Source organism: Lissotriton vulgaris, chromosome 5, assembly GCF_964263255.1.
Source record: "Lissotriton vulgaris chromosome 5, aLisVul1.2, whole genome shotgun sequence".
Taxonomy (NCBI): Eukaryota; Metazoa; Chordata; class Amphibia; order Caudata; family Salamandridae; genus Lissotriton; species Lissotriton vulgaris.
Genome location: NC_141693.1, coordinates 765,806,757 through 765,830,616, shown reverse-complemented (window position 1 = coordinate 765,830,616; position 23,860 = coordinate 765,806,757). Strand labels below are relative to the sequence as shown.

General features: G+C 45.9%; 1 protein-coding gene across 1 annotated transcript in view; it reads right to left on the bottom strand.

The window, feature by feature from the left end:
• YBX1 (Y-box binding protein 1) overlaps positions 1-23,860 on the bottom strand; it is a 121,368-nt gene that overhangs the window by 10,279 nt on the left and 87,229 nt on the right. The window contains exons 4-7 of the mRNA XM_086922224.1: positions 13,764-13,853; positions 13,371-13,676; positions 7,616-7,698; positions 6,606-6,871 (exon numbers count right to left, since the gene is read on the bottom strand). Of these exons, the coding sequence (XP_086778350.1) occupies positions 6,637-6,871; positions 7,616-7,698; positions 13,371-13,676; positions 13,764-13,853 (714 nt within the window). The 3' untranslated portion in view covers positions 6,606-6,636. The remainder of the gene's footprint in view (positions 1-6,605; positions 6,872-7,615; positions 7,699-13,370; positions 13,677-13,763; positions 13,854-23,860) is intronic.

Genomic DNA, 23,860 nt, shown 5'->3' with positions numbered 1-23,860 from the left:
CCATTGGCCCCCCGGCTCCCGCCTCCCAGCTGCTCCTCCCTCCCACTTGGCCTCTTATGGAGGCCGCGCAGCGGGCGTGCCAAACGCAAGCCCATCTGCGCCCGTCCTCGCCCAGCACCAAAACCCCTGGTCCCCGCGCCCCCCGCAATGCCAGACTGCACTAAGACTCCAGCACCCTCCACCGGACGAGACCACCCCTTCTACCGGGCCACCCCGAAGCGCACGCAAGGGCCCTTCGCCTGCCGGAACTGCAGATTCACCAGCATCCAGCCCACCAAACCACCAACCAGAGAACCCAACCACCTCTGCTGCATCCTCCTCAACACTCGCTCCGCTCGCTAACACGCCATCGAACTCTGGGACCTCTTAGACTCTACCGCCCCGACGTCGCCTTCCTGACGGAGACCTAGCTGAACGCCACATCAGCACCAGACATCGCCATGGCCATCCCACAGGGCTACAAGATCTCCCGCAGAGACCGCACCAACGGAGTGGGAGGGGGAATCGCCATCATCCACAAAGACACAATCAGAATCTCGACCAACAACGACGACACCCTCACCACCGCCGAGCACATGCACTTCCAGATCCACACCGACCCAAACACCACCCTCAGAGGAACACTCGTCTACAGACCTCCCGGACCACGACCACAGTTCAGCGACACCATCGCCGACCTCGTCAGCACCCACGCCCTCGGCTCCACGGACTACATCCTCCTCAGGGACCTGAACTTCCACCTCGAGAACAAAAACGACGCCAACTCCACCGCCCTGATCGACAACCTTGCCAACCTAGGACTCAAACAGCTTGTGACGACACCCACCCACGCCGCTGGACCCTATCTTCTCCACAAGCCACCACGTCTCCTTCAACCACACCACTGAACCCTACTGGACCGACCACAGATGTGTCCACTTCACCTTCATGAAGCCCACCACTGCACCCAACAGCTGCCGACCGAACACCTGACAGCCACGCAGCCCACAAGAGCGCCACCCGCAGACACCACCAACTCATCAGGGCCGCCAAGAGGACCGCCTTCAAGGACCGCTTAGACAACAACGCACACAACACCAAAGAGCTCTTCAGCATCGTGAAAGAACTCTCCAAGCCCAGCTCCAACACCAATGACATCCCACCATCACAGGACCTGTGCGACTCCCTAGCCACCTTCTTTCACCGCAAGATCACGTACATCCACAACAGCTTCAACTCCGACACCCCCGCACCCACCACCGAGTCCACCACCTCGGCGACCACCACCCGCACCAGCCGCCTGACCGCCTGGTCCAACGTCAGCGACGAAGACCCCATCAAAACCATGAACTCCATCCACTCCGGATCCCCATCTGACCCCTGCCCTCACCACGTCTGCAACAAAGCCAGCACAACCATTGCGCCCCACCTCCGAAAAACAATCAACAGTTCCTTGGAGGCAGCAACCTTCCCGGAAAGCTCGAAGCACGCCGAGATCAACGCCCTTCTGACGAAGCCCAAGGCGGACCCCAAGGACCTCAAGACCTTCCGGCCCATCACCCTGCTCCCGTTCCCGGCAAAAGTGACAGAGAAGATTGTCAACAAACAGCTAACCTGCTACCTCGAAGACAACAACATCCTGGACCCTTCCCAATCCGGTTTTCGCAGCAACCACAGCACCGAGACCACCCTCATCACCGCCACTGACAACATCAGGATTCTGATGGACAAAGGAGAAACAGCCGCCCTCATCCTCCTGGATCTATCAGCAGCCTTTGACACAGTCTGCCACCGCACCCTATCATCACGCCTCCATGACGCCGGAATACAAGAGAAGGCCCTGGCCTGGACCACATTCTTCCTCTCCGGCAGAACCCAGAGCGTCCGCCTCCCACCGTTCCGCTCGAAATCCACCGAGATCATCTTCGGCGTCCCACAGGGATCCTCCCTCAGCCCGACGCTATTAATATCTACATGGCACCGCTCGTCCACGTCGCACGACAACAACATCATCTCCTACCCTGACGACACCCAGATGATCATATCCCTCACCGAAGACCCCCACACCGCCAAAGCCAACCTCCACAGAGGAATGAAGGACAGCAGACTGAAGCTGAACTCAGACAAAATGGAGGTCCTCATTCTCGGACCCACCCCATCAGCCTGGGACGACTCTTGGTGGCCCACATTGCTAGGCACAGCCCCGGAACCCACAGACCACGCACGCAACTTGGGTGTCATCCTCGACTCCACCCTCTCCATGACCAGGCAAGTCAACGCCGTCTCAGCGTGCTGCTTCAACACCCTCTGCATGCTCCGCAGGATCTCCAAATGGATCCCTCCAGACACGAGGAAAACCGTCACCCAGGCCCTCATCACCAGCAGACTCGACTACGGGAACGCCCTGTACTCAGGAACAACAACCAAGCTCCTGAGACGACTACAACAAATCCATGAACACCTCGGCAGGACTGATTCTCAACGTCCTCCGACGCAGCCACATCACACCCCACCTGAGAGGTTTGCAGTGGCTCCCCGTCAACAAGAGGATCACCTTCAAACTCCTCATCCACGCACACAAAGGCCTACACAACACCGGACCTACATACCTCAAAAACCGACTCCGCTTCCACATCCCCACCCGAAGCTTCCGCGCAGCCAACCTCGCCCTCGCCACAGTTCCTCGTATCCGGAAAACCACCGCCGGCGGCAGATCCTTCTCCTACCTCGCCGCCAAGACCTGGAACGCTCTCCCCACCAGCCTACTACAGACTCAGGACCTGCTGACCTTCAGGGGACTCCTCAAGACCTGGCTCTTCGATCAGTAGCGGCCCCCCTCCCCCCCAGCGCCTTGAGACCCTCTCGGGTATGTAGCCCGCTTTATAAATGCAATGATTGATTGATTGATATTAGACTCTGCTCATACTGTCAACTACAATTGGGCTAAATACAAAAAAAACTGTAGAAGAGGATAGTATTGCCCTTGGTGGTTATATGTCAAATTAATAGAACAACAAAAGAGTGTGCCTTCTTTCAATAAGAGCAAGCGCTATTTCACCTGCACCCCTACTAGGGCGTTTAGCAGTATCTCTTATTTGGTGGGAGGAGCTATTGTAGATCGTCACAGCACACCGGGGAGGCACTCGGCCTCTCCTGGTGGGGCCCGATGATGAAGCATGTCACTAACTAGGTTGGTGAGAGAGGGCTTTCTAAAAGGAATCTAGTAAGATTCTTCATGCTCGCTCTTCTTGAAAGAAGGCACACTCTTTTGTTTATATTACTCTGACTGGGGGACCAAATGTGTTCCTATTTAACTATCCCTTACTCTTGTGTTGATACCAGGTATATGTCAAATTAAACACTCATGTAAACAAACCTGTCATGAAGGCAATTCGAACAGTGATGTTTATATTTTCTCAACAGGAGACTTTTTAGTGTTTGGTAAACTGATATTCTAGTAAGAGCAATCGAACAGAGCTATGAATTGTGACTAGAAATTAAGATTTGGTGAACTTAATATCCAAGTAAAACATTTCTTTATGAATGTATGTTCGATTTTACTTTAGAATGCACAAAAACGTAAAAAGGGGGGGGGGGATGTTGAAGAAAAGCGCGATTTGCCCCAAAATACCTTCATTAAAAATCTCTAGGTTTTATCTGACAACATTTTTTTTATTTGTGATAAAAGAAAAGAACATCCATCTGCTGTAACTGAATTTTAAAAAACGACCAGTGTGGGTGGTTACCATAGCAAGTTGAAAAATGGATAAGCATTACACAATTTGACCTCCTCAGGATCAAGCACCTCACAAAAGCATTGGAATCTAAACTCTGTATTTAACTAAGGACTCTGACATCATCTGGAGTGTAATATAATCGTGCACCCCAACATATTAAAGATCTTTTTGAGCTGTTCCAGAGCGAAATGGATTGAAAGTATCAAAGGTCTGTAGGTCTAAATCTCAATATCCATAAACCCTTCCGAATTAGAAAGTAAGCTCGACCCTTCAATAACTGCAATTTTGAAAAAACAATAAAAGTATGAAATATGAAATTTAGCCAAGTATGTAGTATATTATAAAATTGGTGCACTTCTAACTACTGGTTTAATTCAACCGCAAATAAATATTGTTTTAAGCAATAAAGATGAAGGGAAACCAAGGGAAGTGGACATGTTATCCCAGAAAGATTGCATGGGTTTATACATTTTCCATGTAACCTGCATAGCATTACATTCATTTCCTACACGTGAGTGAAACATTGTTTCTACAGCAGAGATTCCACTACTTCCTTAAGGGAACTAAAATATTTAGCAGCCTCCCATCATAACATTTTTTAGACTAACTCTTTCTTCTTTTTTAACAAAGAGCACAGGAAAATCTTAAATGCATCAGTTTCGTTTTTCTAAGATCCAACATAGCCTGATTCACTGTATAATCTAACAAGCCAATTTCTCATCAAGGTAGCAGCCCAGTAATACCACTGAACATGGAGAAGAGGACATTCTCTTCTGGTATTAGGTCCAAGCCACTACCACCAAAGTAGTTGGGGGTTTCTTATTCTGATAAACAAACGTTCTCAGCGTACACTCCAATATGATTATATCATTATTTGGTGCCAGAAAAAACAATTAATAGAATGAGTCTTATTTCAATCACCCTGATATGATCCTCAATCATTCCCAGCCATTTAGATGAACTAGCGAGGAGAACACTCGGGAGAAATGAGAGGAGAAGCCAGGCACTAAAAAGCAGATTTTGTTTTAGGGCTCAGTCCCACGCTCTTCAACATCTACATGGCCCTCCTCGCCGCCATTGTCAGACAGCATGGACTCAGCATGGTATCCAATGCCGACGACACCCAGCTCATCTTCTCCCTCATGAAGGACCCCGAAAGCACTAGACTCTGCTTTCAAGAAGGAATGAAAGACGTTGCAGCTTGGAGGAGCAGCAGCTGTCTGAAACTCAACTCTGAAAAGACAGAAGTCCTAGTCCTCGGACCCTCCCCCTCTGCATGGGACAACTTCTGGTGGCCCTCGGCACCCCCCTCACCTCCACGGACCAAGCCCGTAACCTCGGATCATACTCGACTACTCCCTCACCTTGACCAGACAGATCAATGCGATCCCCTCCATCCTGCTTCAACACCCTCTGCAAGACCTTCAAGTGGTTCCCCCGAAGCCAGAAAGATCGTAACCCAAGCACTCCTAACAAGCAGTCTGGACTACGGAAACGCCATCTACGCTGGTAGCAACAAATCCCTGCTACACAAACTCCAGACCATCCAGAACATCACGGCCAGGCTCGTCCTCGGCATCCTACGACATGAACACATCACCCAACACCTGCGAGATCTCCGCTGGCTCCCCTACGAGAAGAGAGTAACCTTCAAGCTACTCACCCACGCCTACAAATCCCTCCACAAAATCGTACCCAAATACCTCAACGAAAGAGTCTCCTTCCACGTACCCAAAAGGAACCTCCGCTCCGCCAACCTCACCCTGGCAGAAACCCTGTGCATCCGCAGAACCGCCTTCGCCTACATCACAGCCAAAGCCTGGAACAAGCTCCCAGTCAACATCAGATGCTCCCCTACTCTGCATACCTTCAGGTGGGACCTGGCTCTTCGACTGAACCGGAGCTGCACCCCCCCCCCCCCCTCCCCCCAGCACATTCAGAGCCTCACAAGTGAGTCACGCGCTTCAAGCCCCCTGATTGATTGATTTCCTGTTCTGGCTTCTGGCATCAGAATACATTAATGTATGTTTACAGAAAAGCTTATTCCATGTGGCACAGTAGCAAAAAACACCAGGGACATTATCAAACAAGGATCTAAAGGCAGTTTTGCCTGCTGATGGAATGAGTTCTCAAGTTTACACTGGAAAGAATAATGTGCATTTTGAAACCAAAGCTTTATGTAAGACATGTTCCATCTGATTTTCAGTAGATCATGTAGCTAGTGTGCTTAGTCCCTGCTAAACGAAGATAGAATAGAGGTAACACTATAGAGTGATGAATAGTTCAACAACTAAGAACCATCTCAACAAAGATTCACTTCTTAAAGTCTACTGACTTGGTGACAATGTTCCAGACAGCAACAAAAGTATTTTCAGTCAGTGGCTATTGTTTGCAAGCAGCATAGCTAACAAGTCACTTCACAGGGGTCCGAGGGGGGACTTACGTAGACTTGGCACAATTAAATGTTAATGGTAAGACATTATTTGGTCTCAACTCAGAGTGGAGTTTCTTCTCCCTTGGCAGACTTGGCACAGACCCAAGAAGTGGCTTAACTGAAGAGGAGCCACGACTAGGTCTGGTGCTTAGCATGATAACTTTCAATGCAATGCATCTTCATTACCTCTCTCTTTTTAGGTAATGTTTGGATCAAAATGGCAGAACAGACACTGAGAAAAGTTTAAGGAGAGCATCCAGCTGCTATAGGCTTTTCTCTGGTAAAACAGAAAATAGAACTGAGGGAACTGACCTGATGCATGACACACAAAAAGAGTTGCTCACAACTCTTGCTCTTATTAGATTTGCTAACAGAGGCAGCTTCACAACCACTGTCTGCATGTAGTAAAATAATGAAAAGCCTAGAACGTGAAACTCAGCATAAATAATACATACCCGGATGATGGTCGAGATGGTAAGCCGGTATTTACTCAGCACCGCCCTGCTCGGCCTCGGGAGCAGACGTGTTCTCAGCTGGAGAGTCGGCTGTCTTGGTCTCTTTGCCATCTTGTGGTTTAGGGTTTTCTGGCCGTCTACGCCTGTAGTTAAAATTGCGACGATACCGACGTTGAGGTGCTTGCTGACTCTGAGTCCCATCCCCCTGGTTTTCCTTATCTTCTTCATTCATGTCCTCTCTAGATGGTCTTTGACGAGGAGGGCCCCTGTGTTTAGGTTTAAGAACAAGAAACATTTTGGATGAAAAGGTGTGCATGTAACCCAATAAAGTAATATATGTAACATCAAGGAGTTGCCCCCAGACGAGGTGCACTCTTTGAAAGAATCTTTATTCCATAGGAGTTGCTTCAGTAAGTTGCACAACATGGCATCGCCTGACCTGTTTCGGAAAAACTTTCTTCTTCAAAGGCTGCACGCAAGAAAATTTCCACAACTAGTGACCAATAAATACCATTTAAAACATTATAGTCCTCAAGGGAGTATAATGCTGTTCCAGTAACCTTGCTTAATGGGACAGCACTTTGTGGCTTGAAGGACTGAGTGAAGGAGCATGCTTTTGGGTGAGACTTGCACAACAAATAAAAAAGCACTTTTGAAAATCTAATGGAATGGCGGCCCACATGGGCATTCCTAAAGACTACCAAGACTACCAATCCCATAAAACCTTGCACTGGCTTTATACTCACTTAAGGACTATGATGTTTTAAAGGGTATTTATTGGTGGTTAATTGTGGACATGTTCTTGCGGGCAGCCTTTGAAGAAGGATGTTTTTCCGAAGAGCGTCAGGCAATGGCATGTTGTATAACTTACCGAAGCGGCTCCTATGGAATAAAGGTTCTTTCAAAGAGTGCTCTTCGTCTGGGGGTAACTCCTGGATGTTTGATATAGATATACATACAAACACACACCCACACAATTATAAGGAAGGATTGATCACTTATGAGCATACCTGCGGAATCGTGGTCTGTAACCCCTGAACATATTTTGTCGCACTGGTCTGCCTTGTTCTCCTGCACCCTGGGAATCAGCATCCTATGGACATAATGGATCAGACTGTGATCACACATGACTGTCCAATGGTAACTTTGCTTTACTAAGACCTGCAGCAGTTCGAAATCCTATAGTTCAGAAAGCAACAAACCAAATGGAAAATGTTACTTACCCTGTAAGCATCTGTTCGTGGCATGAAGTCCTGCAGATTCACTGGCTGTACATACTCCTGCCATCTATTGTTGGGCTTGGATGTGTGGAACTTCTTTTTTTTCTTGAAAAAGTTATTTTGAGTCAGGGGACTCCACCTATTGTAAGTAATGCTCATGGGCACCAGCTCCATAGTTAAAATGTTTTTCCCGCAGAGGGAGAAGATGTAGATGGAGCATAGAGATACAAAAAAGATGACCAGGCGAAGCAATGAATTAAAAGTATTTGCAACCATCTCCAGGCGACCGGGGTGAAGGGTGGGCACTTGTATATCTACAGCACTACATGCCACAAGCATATCTTACAGGATAAGTAACATTTCCCAATCGTATGTGTAGCTGTAGATACACATGCTGTAGATAAACTGCACAGTCGTCCTTCCCAAAAAGCTGTAGACTTACCCGGAGGTTGGTGTAGAATACTGAAACAGTGTGCCTAAGACAGCCTTACCTAGCTTGTTCTCTAGCCAGAACATCCACACAGTAATATTTAGTAAAAGTGTGAAGTGTGGACCAAGTAGCTGCTTTACAGATGTTAGCTAGTGGTATGTTCCCTAAGACAGCCACAGAAGGCCTTTTATGCGAGTGGAATTGGGTCTGGAAGGGACGGATAAGGACCTTTTCTGCTTTAGCATAACAAGTTTGAATACACCAGACAAGCCATCAAGCAATCTGTGCATTGGAAATAGTACAACACTTGTGCAGCTTGGAGTAAGTAAAAGGTTTTGTTCTATATAGATAACACGTCAACACCCTTAACAAATCAAGGGTATGCAAGGCACATTACACTCTGGATGTGGAAAGAAAACTGGCAGTTCAATTGTTTGTTTTAGGTGAAAACTAGAAGCCACTTCGGGGAGGAATTTGGGGTCTGTTCTGAGGATCCCCTGCCCCCTCCCCCCCATCTCAATGAACCTAGAAGAAGGGTTCCTCTAAGATGAGAGGGTGTACCTCACAGACTCGTTTAAGGGAAGTGATGGCTACAAGGATGGCAACCTTTCATGAATAAATTGAAGAGGTCAAGACTAAAGGGGCTCAAGGCTGGACCCAGGAACCTAGTCAGAACAATGTTCAGATTCCACACCGAAGGGAATAACCCGCTTAGGCCCTTCCATGAAGGCCTTAATTACTGGTACTCTGAAGAGCAAAGTGTATTGTCTATTTTGTAGGTAAGCAGCCACAGCAGCCAGATGTAACCAAATGGAGGTGTATGAAAGGCCTTACTGGTGAAGGAGGTAACAGTCAAATTCTTGTACAAGCGGTGTGAGCGCACCAACATGTTTTGGAAGGCAACAGTGCACAAAACGTTTCTATTTGGCTACATAGCAGGCCCTGGTAGTAGGCCTGCATGCTTCGAAAAGTATGGACATACACTCCTCCGACAGATTGGGATAACCAAACTCTAAGACCTCAGGAGCCAGATCACAAGATTCAGCTGCTGAGGATTGGTGTGTCGTGCAGTGGTTTTGGGCGAGAAGGTCCGGTTGATTGGGGAGTTTCTCGTAAGGAACTAGAGCGAGTTCCAGCAGAGTGCTGCACCAAGGCTGGAAACCCCATGCTGGGGCTACTAAGATGAGGGTAAGGGATATCAGCCACAGCTTGCTAACAACGAATTGTAGGAGTGGGAGAGGAGGAAAAGTAGAATCAAATATCCCAAACAAGTTCACCCATAGTGCATTGCTCATGGACTGCAAATGTAGTAACCTGGTGGCAAAGTTTGGACATTATGTTTTTTCAGCACTGGCAAACAGATCTATGTGAGAAACCCTCACTGCTGGAAGTAAATGAGTATGGTTGAGTTCCCCCTCGAGGGCTTGATGTGTGCTGCTGAGCAGGTCAGCCTAGATGTTGTCCAGACCCAGAGTATACTGCACCCTGTGAAGTATTTCTCATTTCTAGATGCTCTGGGCTAGCGCAGACAGCTGAAGCAAGTGCATGCACTCTTTATTTGCAGTGCACATAAAATATAGCTGTAGTTTTGTCCATTCTGACTAAAACAACCTTGTTGTGAATGAGTGGAAGGAATGCTTGAAGATCAAGCTAAATAGCCAACAGTTCAAGGTGGTTGATGAGGAGGTCCTTCTGTGCGGGGCGCCACAAGCCCTGGATTGTGTGATCTTGTAGAGCACTATCCATCTGGTGAGCGAGGAGTCTGTGATGATGGTATCCTGCAAAACTGGGTGTAGAAAGGGTGGTCCCTGCAACAGGTGGTTGGCGTCCTATCACTACAGAGAGCGATGTGTGTGGCCCCAAATCAACACTAGATACTCAAATAGACCCTCAGCCTGAGACCACGGTGTCACACTGATACAACTAAAACCCTGGGTGTCCTAGAGACTCACTACCTGCGGCTCTTTCTGCTGCTCAAAGTACTGCGGAGAAGTCTAAACAGTGTGTGGAGGACAGGGTTTCCATCAGGAAATATTCTTCCTCAGACTGAACATAAAACTCAACTCCATGGAAAAGAACTGCTCTGTGTAGGACCTAATGGTAGGAGGTGGTATTGTCAGTGGGAGAGGGTTTGGCGTGGTACAAATCCTGTTGTGTCAGCTGGAGGATCGACAGACAGTCTTCCCAAAGGTCAAGAACCATGGGATCATAAGGTAAATCATGGGGATCATAGAGAGAACCTACCTGTTTTTTCCCATCCCAAGAATATGGAGATCCAGTGGTGAATGTGGTGGAGGGTCTACAAGCAAAAAGGGGGGAGACAAGAATAGGAGAGGACAGAGGAGGAGGTAAGGATGAGGAGCAGGTCTGGAAAGGCCAGGCAGCAGTGGAGAGGTGCCCTCTGTCATGATGCTGAGGGTTTTTGGGTGTCAGACCGGACAAAGGGTGGAGGGCCTCCTCAAAAGTCAGTCTCCTCTTGTTGGGATCCTTGGGTGAACAGGCTTAGCCAGGATCCTGCACGTGTCCTGTTGACCAGAGTCTAGATGGTGTTAGAACCGCTGCAGGACGGGCTGATTGAACTCCTACGAAGTTGGCTAGGATAGAGTTAAAGAGGGTCAGTGTTCAGAATGACCCAAAGTAGATTTCAGCTCCGAAGCTTTCAACTCGGACTGTGGCAGAGTGAGCATCTTCAGATCTGGAACCAAAGCGGTGGTCAATGTCCAAGGGTGAGGCTTTGAGGTGGACTTTGGCATCAAGGGTTGCGAGGGCATTGGTAGTTTGGTGCTGAGTGTTTGATTCAAACGCTTCGTCCATCATCCTCTTTGGTATTGCTTTGTCCCGCCTGAGTTGGCAGGGTATGCCCAGACGTGGGTCCCTTGCTCACTCTGCCACTGGATTCAAGATAGCCTAGCTGATGAGGGTTATCAACCAGAAACCGGTCACAGGATGCTAGTTTCCGGTCCAGGGAAGACATGGCTTGGCAGTTCGGGCTGGACTGTTCCCATGAGGCACAGGGTCAGACTGATTTGCATATGGCCATGTCTGGACTGGGGTATACTCACTGCGTCACTGAAGCAGAGGCAATGAGACGTGCCCTTCGGTTCCAAAGAGTTTTCTTGTAACACATGCACAGTAATTCTCTCGGTGGTTTGAGAACAGGCACAGGTTACAAACTTCGTGCAAGTCTGTTCTGAGATACTTGGCATGGCAAGATGGGCAGAACCGAAAGGAAGGCCTTTCCATCATATAGACATTCTTGACTATCGAAGATGTTTGGAGGCAAAGTGATAAAGCCCTGCTAGTGAGAATTCGTCGACCATGAAAAACAGCATCAAAGTAAACCCCAGGACCTGTAGACCAACAGAAAAGTGGGATTGACCAGACTAACAGGGAACGGTGGCGAAGGCTGGGGGAGAACAACACGCGGCTTCAAACCGAAGCTCCTGTAAACACGTTTGAAAAATTACAGCGGAGAAAAACAATCTAACTATGGAGCCGATGCCCCTGTGCATTGCCTACAATAGGTGGAGTCACCACATCTTGTGTACAGAAATTACTTATTCGAACAAAAACAAGCTGCACTAGTCCAAGCCCAACCCTAGATGACAGGTGTATGTACAGCATGTGTATATACAGTTACACATGCCACGAACATCAGTCTCTCTCTACTGGGGTCTTTAGAGTCTGGAAAACGTTGTCCCAGGTCTGAGACTTTGCTCAAATTATATATGATTCTGAAAAAGCATTAACATTTCTTTCATGATATACCTCTTCCGGTTCTTTCTAATATAATTATTTAAAACATTTATTTCACAAAATGTCTCACCAATAAGGTTGACATACCCAAATGCCAGTTCCAAGCAATCCAAATCATCTGTACAACATGAAGATTTTCGGTTGTGAATTGTTAACTTCAGACTGATCGAAATATCGGATTTGGTTTTTCTTAAGAGTGAGACACACACAATTCACCACATATATGTGAAATTACGATGTGAAAACTGCCTGACGTGTCACTCAACCAGGATACGTATGCCAAATGTCTTGTATGTCATGGCCTTCATTTTATAAATTTCTCATAGTTGTTCAGCCAAATGGTGGAAGCCTCTTGGAAGAGTGAAGCTCACAATTCTTACACCTCATTAGTTCTAGGTAGGGGAGAGTCATCACTACTATTTAAAATGTACAACTCTGATAAGTTAACATTTTGACTTGTACTTCACAATAAAAATATACAAATTTACAACTCAGGATTCCTAGTTTAAAGAAGGGAAATAATGAAAGCATGTGATCCCGTGCTGGAGTCGCACAGTTACCCTTGGTGGAAGAGGAAAAATATGTAATGAGTTCATGAATGTTTTAAAAATAATAATACATTTCTAAAAGACTTTCAGAATCCAGTCAGGTGAAAATACATACAAATTAACAAGTTAAAACCCCTTTTTTAATCATTTGATATTTCATTGCCTTAGGCTTTAACAATGCAAACCTATAAACTTTGCCAACAATTTTACAAAAAGGTTAAAACATGGTTATTGCCAGTTGAACAGAATTGGACGACAAAAGTGGCATAATGTATATGTGTTCACTGGTCATCATGCATGCACATACAGGCGTCAATATGCTACGACAGTCCATCATGATGATAAAAAGGGGCAGGAGAGCAATGCAGGAGCCGTTCGATAGAAAATAAAAGCTGAGTTGCATGGGAAATGTTGGGGCAATGGACAAGCTGGGAGGGGTGGCGTTGGAGGGGTGGAGCCAATTGGAAAAGCTTAGCAGGTCATGGGTAGCAAAGTGGGAAGCAGTACAATAGAGAGAGAGCAAGGAAAACTCATGCACTACCATGGAGTGTCAAAAGCGAACGGAAAAAAAGCATTTGCCTGAATGTAAGGAGAAAGATGCAAATCATCTGATCAACAGGATAGTAAAGAAGCTTTGGTTCAGGGCAACAATAAGAAAAGCCATGGAATAATAAGCATGCTAATGGGGTTGTCAAGAAAGCCAGCCAATGACCTGCACTGAGCTGATCCAAAGCCCGCCATGAGTATCGGAACTGCTCACAATAGATCATTCGGCGCCAAAGCGGTCTGTAGATCAGACCTAAAAACATACCTCTACTACCTCCCCCTGTAAAGGATGATGGGCATATTGTGGTCGACGTCCATAAGGCCTTCGCATGTAGTAAGGTGGATAGCGACGCCTGCGAAATGGGCGTGGCTGTTGAAGACTGCCTTCTTCAGGCGCGCTCTCGGTCCCTTCACTTTTTTCTCCACTTTCACTGTTCTGGTAATTTTGCTGGTAATTACGAGGAGGGCCCCTTCGACGGGGATAGCGTCTGTAATGGTTACGGTCTGCTGCATATTTGCTACCTTGAACTGGAACACCACCAGGACCCGTGACATTAGCTGCCTCTGCACCCTACAAAAGATTGTTTCATTAATACTAAAATCAACAGTTTAATAATGAAGTTACAAAAACCCACAAACTTGCAAAAAAGATATGCACCTTTTCTCCTTCCACCACATCAAACTCCACTATTTCTCCATCCCCTACACTGCGAAGGTACTTCCTGGGATTATTCTTCTTGATGGCAGTCTAGTGAAAAGAAAATGGAGTGATAAACAGCAAAATTGGCCACATTTTCATTAAATACTTACACTGACACTTCCTGCAACACTAGAGATGTTATCTAGCCACAACCAAATGATGAAACTGTTATGGTTCTCTTAGCAACATCCTATTATCTATTGTTGTCTTTTCATTAATCCCCACAGTATTGGTGATCACCTCTACCCTTTTTCCAACAAACTATACAAGCTACAGACTTCAGGCCTGTCAGAAACCTTAGCAAATGCAACTTTAAAAAATATAAAACATTTGTTTTCGTGGAAGAAGTAATCAAAGCCTAAGGCAAAGATTGGAATGCAGGCCCCGTTTGAAGGTAAAGAGGTTTTTCTATTTCATATAACAGAACTTGATTTTGATTCTAATCTAGGTTTGAATCTGAATTTCCACTGGTAATCCTAATGAAACAGAAGTTGGCATGTTCTTGGATGTCGTGGAGAGAACAACAGAAAACGTCTGTGGACGGCTAAAAAAAAAGATACATTTCTAGGTTGGGCCTGGGCAGCATATGAGCTGCTCTGCAAGGCATGCGTTATTTGGTATATGGGCTATCTGGGACTTTCAACACGTCCACCCCTTTTGGTTGGTTAGTTGGGCTGCTTTTTAAAATTCCTTTTCTCTGGTTGGTTATTATTGTGCATCTGTCCCGCCTTTTGGTGCTTGATTCCCTCCCAGCTGACATCACCAATTGATTCTTTTGGTTGGCCAGCTGAGTCCTAGCTCGCCCCCCGCCTCCACGCCCCCCATCACGTGCAAATGAAGCGTCCATCCAGGTCATTATCTGGAAGGGGCACATTTAGGCCCTTTTCTACAGGCCACTTGCCTGATAAGGAGTCATGGGATCCCAGAGGTAACATCAAGCTTAAACAAGCATTTGCAATGCAATAGTTCTCACATTACTGAAAGTTTTACCTATTAGCGTTGCATATAATAATGCAATGCCAATAGCTCAAACTTTTCAATGTGAGTACTATTGCATTGCAAAAGTTAGATTTTTAAAGGTGTCAGTATTTTTGTCCTTTGGGCTTTTCATTCACAACTAACTGATGGGAAAGTGCCTGCGGGGACAAAACACTTCTCAAAGTACAATTTAACTTTTAAAGCGACTTTTTTCTGTTCGCAGTTGTAGACGTTATCTGATGATTTTTTTTTTAACTCAAGGTGATAAATTGCTCCTGGTACTAATTTCCTTTGAAGCTTCAGCTTTATGAATGCCAGAGGTGGGTTCTAGAAGTGGAACATGGCAAAATATTTTTCAATACTAGTTCATCAGCTAAGGGTATGCAATACCTGAAGTCTTTCAGCTACTATAACACCCATAACGGGAACTTTTGACTGGAATCAGCCACATCAAGGCACTTCATTTTCTGGTTTGAGTTGGGAATACGGTTATCCCATTTACTGCCAGAACCGTGGGACCATTTTTGACCAGACTTCCTCCATGCTGGTTTGACCGTTGAATCTAACATAACCTTTGGATCACTCGGATAATAGATTAAACTTTGCAACTCATTCTTTTTCCATGTTACATTAGCTGATATGAAACTGGCAGTGTCCATAGCATCTGCACTCTAGAACTAAATTTGCACTCTATTCTTATCTCAGACCTGCAAGAAGTGACACGGACAGGTAGTTATGGAAAAGGCACTGGATGAGCCTCCCCACCTTAGGCATGCTGCACCTTGGTTGGCTGAGTTTTTGCATCCGAGGCACGTTGCACCTTACCTTGAACTTGAAATGTTACTTACTCTGCATTAAGTGGTAAGGACCAGGCGGTCGAACCTGACGTGCGGTTATAATTCTGGTATCTTAGAATAATTTTGCACTTTACCTCTTTTCCATTTATTCACATTAAGTGAATGTTAAGTTATCATTTATAACCATATCATAGTTTTAAGGTATGTATTACATTGCAACGTCTTTTTTAATGTTATCTATTTTTTATTATTGTGAAGATTTTAATTAATCATACAATAAAGCATTTATATTACAAGTGGAACTGCAGCATCCAATATCTATTGAGCTCATCGCTCAGACGTTACCCTATGTTTCGTGCTGTTACATATCATCTTGTGCTCAAAAATAAAAGAAGAACCTTGTTAGTCTGATTTTTTATTATTTTAAATCTAATTATGCTATACAGCTGCCAAATGAATCTGTCATTTTCATTCCCGTGCACATGGTTGTGAATGACTGGGCTCTGTATGTGGGGTGCATGCATGCTTGTTGAGTATACATGTAAAATGGTGTATGCTTATATGTTGCTTTATGAAGAAGTCAGTGTTTCCTATGTCTGCACATATACCAGCATGCACGTACTACAGAAAACTGGAAAAACTACTAGGTCCAATAATGCTTGTTAAATGGATAGTAGTGGGTAAGAGTTTTACCAAGAAAATGCAAACAAATATTATAAAACAGTGATCCAGTGGATTAGTCGGACAGGCCTGGATCAATATACGCAAGAAACTAGAAAATGGAAATGCATCATAAAGAACCCAGTGGGTCCACAGCAACTGTGCAAAGGAGGCGACAGAAATTACTACCTCTTTGTGGAAGCAGCAGTGATGGTTCAATCCGGGTCTTCTGTTCGAATAGAAGACACTCCAGACCTTCACTAATATTAAGTGTGGGATTTGGACAGTGTGGTGCAGCCAGACGGGACAGCTTGAAAGGGCCTGTGTGAGGGCAGTTGTGTTTGGTTCTTAGATCTGTGACTGGACGGGGCCAAAACTAACAGTACACACAATGGCGCATCTGACTGCCAAACTACCCGAAAGGCAGTCTAACACTGTGAAAGAATGATACACCAACTGATCAATTCCTGCGAAAGAGGTCTGATGAGACAAGTACATTGGTGGTCCAACATCGGTAGAATCTTTTGGGAATGTAGTTAGTCCATACTGTAGCTAATACTAAGACACGAAGATACAAAAGCCGAGGAATATTAGGCATGCAATTCCAACATACACTGTACAAAAGTAGAGGCGTTCTAGCAGCAACAGGCATAGATTTAGGGTTGGCAGGTAGGACGGACCTTTGCACAGGACAATCATGCCTGCTTGGAGAATTCATCTAGGAAAAAAGGAGGAGACTAAAAGGGAAGTAGCACTGGTTTTGGCCAACAGAATCAGAGCCACGGTAAGGAAATTCCCTAATTGCCACAATACAAATGATAGCTGTATGGATTTGTCAACATGAGCTGTTAACAGATCTGATCCAAATGAGGAACAAACTTCCTCTGAAGTGTCAGCAATAGCCTTTCTGCATCCCAGCTACAAAATTCCTGCATGAACTACTTTATTATGTACATGGGCACACTAGAATGATTTGGGGAAAAACGATTATAAAGAGGAGGGGCAGACGGACCAAACCTTAAGCTCGTACTCTCTGCAGTGGTGTTTTAGTCTGATATATAAGTGAGCTGGAGGCTTATTTGGATGAGGATCCATTTAGGTCATTTTTAATTAAACGTTTTAAAGACTGATGGTAATTTTCTATTAATAGGTGTTGAAAATATCCACTTGAACTAGGATGAAAATCTGTTTACCAACTTTCTTTCCTAATTCTATTTTGTAAGGTGAGCGAACCATCTACAAACATCCAAAAATATAAAAATTTCCACAACAAGGAGAGTCAATGGCACAGAAATACTGTAACCATCAGGATGAGGTTGGACACCCTCTAAAAAGGAGCCACGCGTCTTATACTCAACAAAAAGAGGAAAACAATTCCAAGAACCTGTTTCTAAAAACTTTAGACATATATGTTGCTGGCACATCCACAAGAGAAATGGCACAAGCTGCCTGCTGCAACTCCTCACTGCCAAACCAGGAGACCTGGGTTGGTCTCAAGAACTCTGGAGCACTTACAAAACTCAAACGCCAGTTTCCAGCGCACCTCCCCTGCCCCCACCCTAATACGACAAAGGAGAGAGACCGAGAAATACTTAACCACTGCTTTCTTCAAACTAAGTCCCGAGAATGATGGGAGTTTTGAAACAATTGATTCACTGTGATATCAAGTAGGCTTTGCTCCATTTCAGACAGTGTTAGAGAGCTGTGCTCAGATTCAAATGACATCGAAGATTGAGGGCACGATTGAGCAATTAAACACATTAGGTGCACCTTTCTCTTTCTAGAACAATCTTGGAGTAGATGTGGCCTGGTGTCTTCCTAACATCCTGTGATTCTGGGGAAATTACTTAACCTTCATGTGCCAGAAATAAAATTAAAAAAATAAAATGTGACCTTGTGTGATCAAGTGCTCGTTGCAAAGTGCTCTAATGGGATTTCGGGCTGGGCTGTTCGCATGAGGCACAGGCTGATTTGCATATGGCCATGTCTGAACTGGGGAGGCTGAGTGGGCTAAAGAACGGTGATGGATTAAACCCAGATCAGTTGACTGGGGGCGAGTGCTTGTATTGTCAACGCTCCGTCCATCATTTCCTTTGGTTTTTCTAATGGCATTAGGTCACGTTTGTGCTACATAAAACAAGCATTGGCAAAGCAATTAGGTAGCACCTTTACAAGAGCTATTTATTGGCTTTGGCAATGTGGTTTTGCCATGTTGTGAACCAGTGTAGCTGCTGTTCAGCAAGACTTAAAGTTAGTTGCATGGAGTGTCCTAGAGTGGAGTGGGGTGAGGAGGGAAGGGGGGGGGGGGAGTAGAGTGTTGCAGACTGTACAAGTTAGAGTAGTGTCGTAGGGGGGAGTAGAGTATCATAGGGGGAGTAGAATGTCATACAGGCGAGTAGAGTTCAGTAGCAGAATGTTGTAGAGCGCAGTGTCGCAGAGTGGAGGAGACTGGATGAGGTGTAATAGGGTAGAGTGGATTGAGGGAATGAGGTGGACTGACTGGAATAGATTGGATTGGGGTAGAGTGGATTGGGCTATGGTGGGAGGGGATGGGATAGATTGAAATGGGGTGATGTGGACTGGGGTAGATTAGATTGGTTTGGGGTGGAGTGAATTAGAGTAGGGTGGTTTGGAGTGGTGTGAATTAGAGTGGAGTGGATGGCTTGGGGTGGAGTGGAATGGGCTGGAGGGAGAGGAATGGGCTGGAGGGAGAGGAATGGGCTGGAGGGAGTGAAATGGACTGGAGAGGATTGGACTGGAGTGCGGTGGACTGGATTGGATTTTAGCAAGGTGGGCTGGATGGATTGGATTGAGTGGTGCTGACTGAACTGGCTGGGGTGTATTGGGGTAGAGTGGGTGGATTTAATGGGGAGAATAAGATTGCAGTGAGGTGGAATGAAGTGGGGTGGAGTGGAGTGGAGTGGAGTAGACTGGAGTGCAGTGGGATACATTGGATTGAGGTGGATTGGACTGGGGTGGGGTGAACTGCATTGGGGTGGATTCGATTAGATGGAGGATCGAGGTGGGGTAGATGGATTTGGCTGGATTGGGGTGGTGGGACAGGAGTAGGGTGGATTGGACTAGAGTAGGGCTACTGCATTGGGGTGAGGTGGAGCGGACTGTTTTTTATTGGATTTGGGTACATTGTTTTGGATTGGAGTGGGCAGATTATTTTGGATTGGAATGGGGTGGACTGGGTGGATTGGATTTGGGCGAGGTGGATTGGAGTGACTGAGGTAAGGTGGATTGGATTGGGGCGTGTTGAAGTGGGGCAGACTGACTGGAGTGGGGTGGATTGGAGTAGGATGGACTGGAGTGGGGCAGACTTGATTTGGATTGAGGCAGACTGGATTGGGGCAGATTGCTTTGGATTAGAGTGGGGCAGGGTGCTTTGGATTAGAGTGAGGCAGGTTGCTTTGGATTGGAGTGGGGCAGCTTGCTTTGGATTAGAGTGGGGCGGATTGCTTTGGATTAAAGTGGAACAGCTTCTTTAGATTGGAGTGGGGCAGGTTGCTTTGGACTGGAGTGGGGCAGGTTGCCTTGGACTGGAGTGGGGCTTTTGCTTTGGATTAGAATGGGGCAGATTGCTTTGGATTAGAGTGGGGCAGATTGCTTTGGATTGGAGTGGGGCACATTGCTTTGGATTGGAGTGGGGTAGACTGTTTTGGATTGGAGTGGAACAGACTGTTTTGTATTGGATTGGAGCAAACTGTTTTGTATTGGAGTGGGGCAGATTGTTCTGGAGTGGGGCAGATTGTTCTGGACTGGAGCAGGTTGGAGAGGGGTGGGTTGGGAGTATTGGAGTGTGGTGATTTGGTGTGGCCTGGATTTGGGAGAGTGGGCTGGATTGGGGTGGATTGGATTGGGGTGGATTGGACTGAGTGGAACAGATTGGTGTGGGGTGAGTTGGATTGGAGCGGGGTAGTTTGGGAAGTACTGGAGTGTGGTGATTTGGAGTGGCCTGGTTTTGGGTGAGTGGTCTGGATTGGGGTGGGGTGGATTGAATTGGAGTGGTTCGGATTGTTCTGGGGTGGTTTGGACTGAGTGGAGCGGATTGGTGTAGGGTGGGATGGATTGGAGCGGGTGAATTGGGGTGTACTGCATGATTATGTGTTACAGCATAGTTTAAAAGATTATATATAAGAAACAAACAATTTTCATCACTTTATTTGAGAACAGCGCCCACAATCAAAAATAAAAGAAAACATGAATGCAAAGTGAGACCAGAAGACCTGGCAAAATGAAGAAAGTTATCTACAGAAAAATCTTTGCAATTTTGTTTGTTCTGGTAGGAACGTCTTTACAAGTCACATACCTTCTGTTTGCAGGGCACTAAAAGCTAAAACAAAACAAAAAAGAATCTCAATCACGTCGGGAGCAGCGGACGAGCACTGATTACGTTGTATCAATCGATGCTTGGTCCCTGCTCCAAAGACAGGCACGGAAATATTAGGCCTGCCGTGACAAATTACGAGGCTGTAAAGAAGAGTGCCACGAAAGCCAACAAATGGTAAGCAACGGGCAGACTACAAGCCCATTTCTGTATACAAGTGTCTCGTAAGCGGGACACAAGTGCTAGAGCATACTTGTACAGGCTCAACCCCAGTAAAAAGAAAATTAATACAATAATGAGATCACAAATTACCTACAACTACTTTGGGAGCCTGTCTTTGATATGACTGAATGAGAGCTGATGTGGCATTAAAATCCTATAGCATGGGTGCTTATTTTGAGACAGTACTACAAGGGAACTTTGATAAGCTGAACTTCATACTTCCATTTCTGAACACAGTAAAGCCCAACTGAATGTGGAGCAGAAAAAGTCAAAGTCACCCTTATGGTAATGACTATACTCAAAATCCATAGGTCCTTTCTCATGATCACCGTTGTGGCTACCCTTCAACCAAGTGGTGGGATAGGAAGCAGTCTCTACATCTATTAATTTCAGGCCAATGTCATCTGGTATAGTCCACGCATGTGTGCATCATACATGGCAGTCTACTATCCCTGCATACTTACCTCATGGCCAGTCCCTAGTGAAAAAGTCATCAATCAGTGCATTTTTAAAAAAAATAAGCTAAAGGGAGACATGGGTATGTGCTGGAAAGAGCTAAAGAAATGAGAACTGTGGTACCTTTATTCTACTCTTGCATTCACATTTGTGAACAGACTGTAAGAAGCTGAAAATGAGAAAGGGAGGAGTAGAAGGCATAAGGCAGGATAGGCAAAGCAGTTAAAGATCAGTTCCTAACAAAATCTACCATAGCTGAAGTAAGCAGCCTACAGAGAGCAGTTCTCTTCCAGGGGTATCCTCATCAAAGTGATAAGCACTAGAATATTCACGTCCATGCGCCGGACCCCACAATCATTATATATATGTTTCGAAATACCCATTTCTTGTTCACGAGCCTGGCAAGAACATTTGAAGCAACTCAGGTAAGAACATCTGCCTTTCTTTAAAAGAGTCCCGCCCTTGTGGGCCCGTTCTCCCGCCTCTTCCGGCGTATGCCGCACCAGCAGCATTCTGGTATTTGCAATTTCTCCGTGAAGACCCAGTGGGTTTCTATGTTGCTTGTCAGTTCCAAATTAAAATTGTATTTTATTCCGCAGTGGGTTGCTGGCAGTCAAAGGCTGGGGAGGCTGTCATATCGTCAAACACTCCCTTTCGAGCAAGCTCCATCCCAATACCGGCCCTGGATATCCAACTGCCGTGGGTCCGCTGTTACGCGGTGGGCCGATCCCGCGGCACGGACACAGCCGCTAAATATCGAAATAGCCTCGGAAGATGACACCGCAGGAGCGGGCCCGTGATGATCCTAAATGCGGTCATCAACTTTACAGGAAGTATTGCCTAAATGATTTGCGCAATGTGGCAGTGCACGTGTTGCAGGACTGAGTTCTTTCACCCACTGTGGTTTTTAATAATTTTGAACAAAGCGAACTCTTGGCAAGCTCTCTGTAGCAACACTTCAAGTGCAGACTACGTGAACCAGAAGGCCACAGGAGTGGCCACACCCACAATGGGAGGTTCAGGAAATATAAAGAGGAAGCACTTTATTGCCTCGACTTTGCATGCCTGTATGCCTATGAAGAAGGGGAAACCTGAAACGCGTTGGCTGAAGCGGCTAAAAGAATGAAAGCGAGTCGTTTGCCACATGTGTCTGTTGCATTTCATTAAATAAAACGGCAAGATGAACTTACCTGGTGTCTCCTTCTTTGGGGCGAACCTTTTTTGTGGATTAATAGCGGCTTGCTCAGCCGCGGAAGAGGACACACCGCAGGAGCGGGCCCGTGATGATCCTAAATGTGGTCTTCAATTTTACGGGAGGTATTGCCTAAATGATTTGCGCAATGTGGTAGTGCACGTGTTGCAGGACTGAGTTCTTTCATCCACTGTGGTTTTTAATAATTTTGAACAAAGCGAATTCTTGGCAAGCTCACTGTAGCAACACTTCAAGTGCAGACTACGTGAACCAGAAGGCCACAGGAGTGGCCACACCCACAATGGGAGGTTCAGGAAATATAAAGAGGAAGCACTTTATTGCCTCGACTTTGCACGCCTGTATGCCTATGAAGGGGAAACCTGAAATGCGTTGGCTGAAACGGCTAAAAGAATGAAAGCGAGTCGTTTGCCACACGTGTCTGTTGCATTTCATTAAATAAAATGGCAAGATGAACTTACCTCGCGTCTCTTCCTTTGGGGCGAAATTTTTTTGTGGATATATATATATATATATATCATGTGATCAACGGAGGGATCTCCCGAAACGCGTAATGGCGACAATGGCTAAATAAAGAATTGCACGAACTATACCGGGTCCACGCTCGTTTGTTCTACAGGAGTGGGAGTGAAAGCGAGAAACCAAGGAGATATATATATATATATATATATATATATACATATGTGCAACTGCAGCCTCCTACACACCAGAGCTGAATAATGCTGCAAGGACACCCCATTATATAATGAAAACATGTATTATAAACAGGGAAACACAACAATAAAACATGTTTTGAATCTGTTTTAATGCTTAGCCGACAGTAGAAACGCTCAAAGGACTGAAAGCATAGACAGCTCCCAGGCTGCATTGCAAAAACACAGTCTAAAAGACTGAGAAGCTAACTCATAGCAACATAGAGATAAACTGTCACCGTGCCTTTAAGGCACTCATGTCCCCCAGCTTCCCATCATGCCTCAGGGGTGACAGTTAGGTCAGTTGTTCACTGCGGTGACTCAAAAAGCCATGGAACAAAGAGTTGACAATACCTTTAAAAATACAAGAATCCTTTGCCCGGGGAGGCGGGAGGGTTGCTTATGATTTTGATGAGGATACCCCTGGAAGAGAACTAGGATTAGAGGTAAGTAACTAATCCTGCTCTTCCAGGGGATCCTCCTCAATAGTCATAAGCACTAGAATAGAATAGCGAGCCTCACCCCCATCCCCCTGCGGGCAAAGGAACATAACTGTAAATCAACCAATAAGCTTAGATAACCAAGCCTGGACAGATAGAACACTATCCGAAAAGTTTCCTCAAGGAGGATTGGCCCACTTGAGTATTAGCCCTGGAATCGGATTCTAGGCAGTAATGCCTTGTGAAGGTGTGAACCGATCTCCAGGT